At 38.7% G+C, this 8,839-nt stretch overlaps 1 protein-coding gene across 1 annotated transcript; it reads left to right on the plus strand.

Annotated features, from left to right (window-relative positions):
• Positions 1-4,131: 4,131 nt before the first annotated feature.
• Positions 4,132-8,839, plus strand: LOC131691338 (uncharacterized). Its single transcript, XM_058977650.1, has 5 exons — positions 4,132-4,309; positions 4,367-5,338; positions 5,397-5,808; positions 5,864-6,738; positions 6,798-8,839. Exons 1-5 carry the CDS (start codon positions 4,235-4,237, stop codon positions 7,140-7,142), a joined length of 2,679 nt encoding a protein of 892 aa, XP_058833633.1. The 5' UTR covers positions 4,132-4,234; the 3' UTR covers positions 7,143-8,839.

Below are 8,839 nucleotides of genomic sequence, written 5' to 3' on the forward strand. Positions count from 1 at the left end.
CCACTTTTTGATTCTGTATAATTGAACCGAAAGCGTGGACCTGGTTCTTGGTAATACGGATTTTCCTGAGTAATGTTCCAGTGCTAGGGTAAATTTTAATAATATCCTAGCAATATAAGTATCAAAACTCTTCAAATTGTCTCGGAAGTCTGTTATTTATTGTTACGGGACCCTATGGCAATTTGAAAAATGGAGTTGGATTGGAATGGCCACTCACGACCCCTCGGGAATCTGCTCCGGAATGTCCGTTCCGGGATCAAATCACCAAAAGGTTCCAAAACAACGAGATACAGCCTACTGATGCAATTCCAAGAATTTTGATACCCATATTGCTAGTATTCCATTGAAATTCACAAATAGTGTCCCAGCACTGGAACATGCTTCCGGAAATCTGGATTCCCGGGAACCGAATAAAGTAACCCAAGTCATTTTACCAAGTCTTAAAGTGGTTGAGTTCCCGAATCCAAAACACCCAAAAGTATCAAAATCGGTTGGAAATTATCTTAGTTATTGGAATTTCAGTTTTGTGGGTACCCGGGTACCCACGTCGGCCTGTTACGTAGTAAAAAAATTCAGGAGCCCCTCCTCACTCCCCCTCTTACTATATCAACAATATCATTCACCCAAAAGCTTGACTTAGTGAAGCTCTAAGATGTCACAAAGTTTTCAATTTCCAGCTATGGATAAAACATAGGAATTTCATTCATTGAAACCTAAAAAGGTACCCGCACGCTCATCCATAACAACTCAAATTTGAGTAGCCAGTCACTCAATTTCATTAAAAGTGCACATAGTCAAAAATTGAGTTTTCCTCGTTTACTCAGTTTTGAGTTTGGGATAAAAATGTCAAATTTGAGTACATTTTACTCAAGAGGGAAATACAGAAAATAATCATTCCGCATTTTTAATAAAAGTACAAAGACATTCAGTGGCATTTCAAATATCATTTACCTGATCCTCCAGACCGTTGTCCAGGTATTTGCGATGTTCGGGAACTTAATCCAAGGGTCGTTCTCTACATCTATTTCATGCCGATCGGCATCTTGTATAAATTGCCGAAACTACAAAAACACAACTGGAAGTAAGATTTGAAAGCAAGCAAAACTCAATGAAACTTACCTTCTAGTTTGATGAACGATCATCGGCTTTAACTTTAGGCTCTTTTTAAAATTTAAATCAACACTTAATTCCGCACACTTTTTTGATAGTATTTTTTTCACTCAGAACTTTGAAGATTTTGTGATTACTCAAGAAATGAGTTAGTTCTACTCAAATTAAAACTCATTTTTTGACATATAGCTATTACTTTTGAAATTGAGTGCTCCGAACTCAAATTTTGAGTAGTTATGAATGAGCGTGCGGGTACCGCGTAGGACACATAACGGATAATTTTTTAGATTAATAGGTTACAACGCTCGTTGGATTGAGAATTCAAAACACAAGAATCCATCGTCTGCAAATTACCAGTTGCCAGTGGCAGATCACTCTAAGAATGTATAACAAATTTGCTTAAGATTAGAAAAAAATGCATTTAATTTCCATTTTTGCATCAACTTAGCACCCCCTCGCAGAAAAATTTGTTTAACAAATGTCCTAACAACGTTGGTCCTACGCTGATCCACTTTGTTCGACGTTTTGTTGCATGTATGGCTAGTTTTTTTGTAGGCTTTTACACGTGTTACACGCAAAGAGAAATACATTGTACACATTATGCTTTACTGTTTAGATGGAAAGAAATTTATTTAATTTCGCTGATTTCTAAAAATGCATCACAAGTTATATTCTCGTAGGACAGAACCGAGTCTAATACAGACAGCAGGAATTTCGGTTGATTTGACTGAGGAGCATGTCAATCTCTAAAATAAATTCAGCGAATACTGCAGTGATTAAATATAACACCACGTTGCTCAAAAATTGTGCTGAAGTATGTCTAATTTGTTTTCACCCAACTAAACATAAAGGTTATTTCATTTACATGTACAGCAATAGCAGCATATCCAGCGAATCTTCCCGATTATTACTATTCCTACTCCTGAAATCAATCATGAAAAATTACCCTACTAATCCCATTTGTCCAAAATTATTCCATTTATATTCTATACCTACATATAAGCGTCGGAATTCTATAACATAAGGCTTCAATTGATTTTTCAACAAAAATACAATAATTGCATACATGTGTACGTTTTAGTGCACAAATTCATAAGAATTATGAAATAATTCGCCAATATACATAATACATTGTATTTCGTGAACAATGCACAAATACGTCTGTAATGCTCTAAAACGTAAGAATTATAAAAGATATCATCAATACACAAAATACATATCATTTCACGAAAAATACACAAATACGTCTCTCAATACGTAAGTCTGTATCGAAAATACTGAAGTGAATCGCCCCTCGGAATTAATTTTATCCACCATGAAATTAATGTAATATTTGTACGGCTTGTATTCACAGTCTACTACTTGACGAATTGGATGGTAATCGGCGCATTAAAAAAAGTTTGCAGCAATAACATATTTTTGTGTATTATCGCATTTTCGGCGTATTGAAAAAATCTTCCGCCAGTAACGTATTTTTAGTGTAGTGGTGCATTTTCGACGTATTAAATGTATTAAGGTGTATTGCAGTATTTCTCGTATATTTTTTCAATCGTGTATTTTCAATTTACTTTGAATAAGCAGTGAGCTGCCCCTCAAGTAAGCGCAAGGATGTGAAATATTCATATCGGAAAACTAGAAGTGGCAGGATCATTAGAAACAAGCGTAAAATCTTACTGACTAATCTTTTGTCTTCTGTTGGTAGGAGTCGAGCTTACGCAGCATTGCCACGAATCGCTCAAATCTAACAGCATTCTCTATTCGCCCAAATATCAACTAAACGAAATAAAAAAACCAACTAATCTTGAGGTTGAAATTTGAAAAATCGATTTTCCGTGTTTGATTTCTATATTAGATACTTCTCCATGGTAGTACACTCCGGTTTTGGTTTTGCATCTTCTACTTAATCACAGTGAATTCATGCTTAGTGCTAATCAATCTACCACTTTTCTTCATTTTCATACTTGACAGTACCGTAAAACGGAGTATCTTTGATCCCCGGGGTAAGTTTGATCAAATTAGACTTTTTTAGTAACGTACGATAAGAACCATCGAAACAACATGCAAAACATATTCGAAACATGTTCAGCATCTACCAGCAACGCTTATTTCGTCTTTTAATGTACCTTTTATGATCACAAATTCAATTTGAAAATAATACAGATTTTATGCATGGAGTCAAATTGTTCAAACGATTCCTTGTAAATTAATGGAATCAATCAACTTCAACTGAAATGATCACTTTTTTAGAAACCGTTAATTTTTTTTCTTAGTTTTCTTAGTTTTTCTTAGTTTGAAAAAGTCCGATAAAAGTCAGCTGTAGAATTAGAAGGCCATCTCTTGAGACGTCACAATATCGGGCCATGAAATCGCCTGCAGATATGCAATTTATACAACATTTGGAGCGTTATTTCGTATTGCGATATACATATTTAGCTGATCAAAGTTACCCCGAAAACAACGAATGAAAATTTATATCAAATTTATTTTATTTTTAGAGTAAAACGAAAAAAAATTGGACGTTTTCAATCTATCTACCTGAATTGAAGAAAGTTATTCGAAAAACTGTAAAAAAATGATCAATGTTCCCCCGTTTTACGGTATCTTTCTTTGTTTACTGTTGCACGGTGTTGCATAATCCTTATCCTCAAATCTCTCTTTATAGCTTAGCTGCCCTAACTCAACCTCAACGTACTACGACTTTGGAAATACCGGCGATTTATTCTGCTTTTGTTCTTTCGAGCAGAGCAACCCACCACTCGCTCTGTTTCATTACCACTTCTGTACGAAAGCACGACGTTAGTTACCGGTAGCATAAAACTGCTTTAGGCTTATGTTTGGAACAAATTGCGAATGCAACAGTTGATAGCAACACCCACAAGATCCAGACAAAGTATTTTCTCCCGCTGACCTGCTGCTAGGTATGTAGGTCAGGGTCGCTATCAGTTTCCACTGTCTTATTCCCACAGGCCAGACACATGTGCTAGCTGAAGTCCGTTGCTATTTGTTTGATCGATAAGTATTTTCCTTTTTGGTGTGGGCTCGAAAGTGAAATCACGTTGTGCTTTTGGCTCTGCGATATTTTTTTTATTAAAAGGGGAAACTAGTTAAATTTAAAGCTTCCACCATGGAAGTTATGGAAGAAGGCAATCTCATGGACAGGATCCCTATCCTGCTCCAACGAGATCTACAGTATTATGGAGTAAGCTCGTGACGATTTGGTTCTGTTCTGTTTACGTAACAATATTTTTTTTCCAAGGCCAACCAGAAAGTCCTACAGGAAAACATCTGCCCTGGCGTTGTTGGCGGTAAACTGGACTTCCCCCGATCTGCTTCATTTGCTTCGGTGAAAATAGTTGTATGGTTAGAGGATGAATACTACGCTGCCTATAGAAAGAATTCGGGCCTGCTGCATCTGGACGATGTATTGCTGGATCACCAGGGTAAAGACGGTGACGAAGCTGCAGGATGTGGCGGTATAGTTAAGTCTTCGGATCCGGAAAAGTTTGTCCTGTTGGTGGTCAAATCGGTGGACAATTTACTGGAGCATCTCCACACTTTGTCCCAGGAAGCTCTGGATCATGCTGACCTAACTGTGCTGACGGCCACTATCGGCGCGGCTGCTCTGGTCAAGAACAGTCTATTTGTTTGGCTCGGTTGTGTTACGAAGAATGTTTGTCCGCCGAAGGGTGACGAGAAGGGTGGATCGCTTAAGATGAGCTACAAACAGTACTCGGAGATGACGGAAGCTTTGGCGGAGCGTTTGCTTGATCTACACTGTCGTCTACTGACTCTGTATATAATTCAGGATGCTGACTGTCTGCACTGGGAAAGTCAGCATCCTTTCTTCGAATCCGAGCGTGGCTCTTACACAATCCAGATGTGGTGGCTATACATGCAAGGAACTAAGCAAGATCTTTGGAATTCAGTTCCACCTACAATGGCTCAGCGGGTGTTCGCTGGAATGCTGAATGAAACGCTTACAGTGCTAACGATTCGCTACACACAAACCGTTCCAAGTCGTGCCCGCTCCATGCTTCTATTGGTGGACGTTTCAAATATCTTGCTATGTGTTGGAGAGCTCCTGCCCGCAATCTGTGAAAATGGTGAAGCTTTCGTTGGACTTAACATAACCAATCAGGGCAAGATAATTCGAGATATTCACTCGAAATGTCAGGAACTGTTTTGTTGTCTGCTGCTACGAGGCGTTCCACTGGGAGTACTCTATAAGGTTTTACATATCAACTCCAAAATCACTCATTACAACTTAGACATTTCTGTCTCTTCAGATTACCAAAAAAGGCACCAACACGATTGCCATGTTTAACCAACGGCAAGGTCTTATTACACCGTGGACAATTTTCGTACTACCAAAGCTGTTTCCTGCCACCCAGAACGGTCACTGGGCAACTCGCTGCTCTGAGCTTCCTACCAACACTGCACTCTCGTTGGAATTGAAAGTCCTGCTGGCGGCACCACAAGCCAACTGGTGGTTACTTCTGAAGGTTCTTCTGATGCGGGAAGCTCATCTATCATCAATGATTTTCCATCATTTGATAAAGAATCTGCCTTCATGCGATAACTTCATCCCCAGCTCGAAGCAACCATCGATTAATCGGGAGAGCATGTCGAAAAAGTGTGAAGGTTTCCTCTGCGGTTTGGAATGTAACGATATTGTTCAATGGTCCCTGGAGCAGCAAGGTGGATACGTTTTAATTCTATTGATCATAACATGCCTGTCATCTTCCTTTTCCAGATCCCATCGGTCAAACCAACTACCAAGTTCTGATGGGTCTTACCTACATTGTGATAATGGCCGGCAAAACATCTGACGTAAACAAGACGCTTATATCCGCGTTGGAAAAGAGCAAAATGAATGACTGGGCTTCCTGCCTTGATCGACGTCAAGTTTGGAATCAGAAGCGGCCACCATGGCTGGAAGCGATTCTTCATTTGATCTACCCGATTTTGGATCCAATCATCGTCATGCTTGTCTCTGCGGTTCAAACTACCGCAAGTGTCTATCAGGCGATGTCGCTGTCCCTATCTTGCTTCTCGGAAATGTGGGATTGCATCCCAGACTGTCTGTACACGGTGATCAGTTGTTTGACGGAGATTCTACCAGCGGAGATTAGACCGTTGGGGGATTCGGTACTGATTCAGCTTTTGTACATGGCTTTGTACTCAAAACTTTTGGAAGCCGCCGACAATGAAACTAATGTTGAACAACGGGAGGCCAAAGATTCAGCAGGACAACAGCCTCCACCACCGCCTACACTAGAGGGTGGCGTTTCAACGATCAACATGAAGCCGAAGTCGGTAATTTGTCAAACACTTGCCGAAGCGATCTGTTCAATAGACGAGGACAACAAGCACACTGATCAGATCAATTCGTTGATCAATCAGGCCAGGGAAAGTCAGCGATCGGTGAACACACTTGATAACGAAATGGAGGAAGCTGTTGGATTGAGTTTTGCGAGTACATCCAAGATCGACGAGTTAGATGCTTTCATTCACAACACACCGAGTGTTCGATCGGAAGAGGAGTTTGACGTTGAGAATGCAGAGTACATCGCTGAGATGTTGGTCAGTGATATTCTAGTGACGGGCGTTGGAAAGCTAAGCATGAAAGTGAGCTGGCTACTTTTCCATCAAACTCCTTTGTTTGAAGCATACAATTTCGATTTCAGATGATCTACCAGTACATTCGTAAGAACATAGAATGGATCATGCAGCAGTTGGGAGTTAGCGATGTTGAACCGAACCCACTGCAGCCAACTCCGGGACAGAGCATAAAAGAGAAGCACCACACCCTGATCGATGTAATGTTCCACATCGGAAATCAGTCCTTCGATCAGTTGCTGAGTGGACATATGGATATTGATTACAACAGTTGGTTCCAAACGCCTATGACGATGAGTTCGGAGAAGGCCTGGCTACAGGTGTCTCAGCGTTGGGAATTTCAACCAACGGCAAAGCTATCTGTTCACGAAGCATTAATGGTGTCGTTCATAACAACTCAATTAAAACCCTAAAGTGTTCGACATGATACCATGTCACGCTTGATGTTGAATATTGCTTGAGATTCATGAAGGGGCATGCAAGTTTGAATTGATACAATCGTTGTTAGTCAAACATTCCCATTTACAACTCTCAAATTATTTTTCAGATTTCATACTCTACCATGATTATCTAGCTTAAACTTTTCTTAACTAAAAATATATTAAAAATTGGTATGTAATGAGAACTGAGAGCACAGGTCATTGCAATTGTCTATATTTGTGCTTTGAATTAATTTTTTGTTGTTTTATGGAAAAGAGAAAACAATGGACTCTAAAGGGAATGGTGTTTACCATTAATCCTAGAACGTTGCACTGGGGTACAAATGTACTCCACGCATTCTTTGGAACCATGTGAAGACCAGAATTCGGCATTTACCAACCTGGGACCCTAACCATGATTCAATTTAGAGTTCCTAGTAAGAGAAAGAAAAGTGGTATAGCCAGTTTCCTTATAGCCTTTGTGGAAGCAGGTGTCAAAGTTGGCGTGGGGTACATTTGTACCCCAGTGTACGGTTGCCGTTAGCGTTTCATCAGGTTTCGTGCTGTCAGTGGAAATGTGACTCGTGACAATAGCAGTTTAAATACTGGTTGTTTTACTATGTAAGTAATTAGTATAATATAATCGTTTTTCATCATTAATTCAATTAATTTAATATAATTTTGAAGTAGAAAAAAATCGTTCTCATTTTTGCTGATTTTTATTATTTCACTGTTTATTTTTTATAGTTTTACAAAACAATGGTTCGCAAGTATAATTTTTCACAGTAACTGCTGTAACAGTAACGTTGCGTGTTACCAATGTATTACTGGTCAGAATTTTTTTTCATTTCGATTTCGTTTTTCCAAAACCCGATTTTAAACTTTCACTTTTTCTAATAATTACACTTTTTCAAAAATACCGAAATTCCATTTCATAACGTTTCTAGCAAGGAGTTTTTATTCTCAGGTGATACGATCCTCATAAACGCCGATCAGCCATGTTGGTTTTAGAAACGACAGCTAACAACATTGTTTACTAGTTTGTTTACTCTCCATATGTTTGCTTTGATTTCAGTGGGTAAACAAAGTTGTTCGCTGTCATTTTTCTTCCCCGCAATCTGCTGCATGCTTACCTCACTCCTCACCTAGTTACTGCCGAAGATGAATCACTTTAGAACTCTAATCACCTTGGTTTCTAGATTATTCTTTCAACTTTTAGAATCTTTTATTTTTTTTTCAAATCGGTTGAAAATTCATTGAAAGTTATAGTAATTTTTGTGAAAAAAGTGAAAACCGCGATTTCTTCACTTGTTTTTGTTCAAACCAATTTATGTATCATTGATTCAATAAACTCCGTACTTTCACTTACACAGCTGTGTTTGCAATTAAATAACCGAAGAAAATGATGTATTATACATTTATTTTGTTTGCATTTTTACCTACGAAAATTGCGATCAAACGCGTGGGGTACGTTTGTACCCCAGTGCAACGTTCTAGGGTGGAAAACGCAAGTGCAACGTTCTAGGGTTAAAAAGTAATTTGCAGCCGTTAACTAAATTTAGATTTTGTTTATAGGTACACAGAGTGGCAACGAATAAATGATACAAAAACTCAAACTGGTTTTCAATCCAATAACATGTCAAAATAAACAAATTACAATGTATTTGTAGAGTAGAATGGGGTCAAATAGG

The sequence above is a fragment of the Topomyia yanbarensis genome, chromosome 3 (assembly GCF_030247195.1).
Source record: "Topomyia yanbarensis strain Yona2022 chromosome 3, ASM3024719v1, whole genome shotgun sequence".
Taxonomy (NCBI): domain Eukaryota; kingdom Metazoa; phylum Arthropoda; class Insecta; order Diptera; family Culicidae; genus Topomyia; species Topomyia yanbarensis.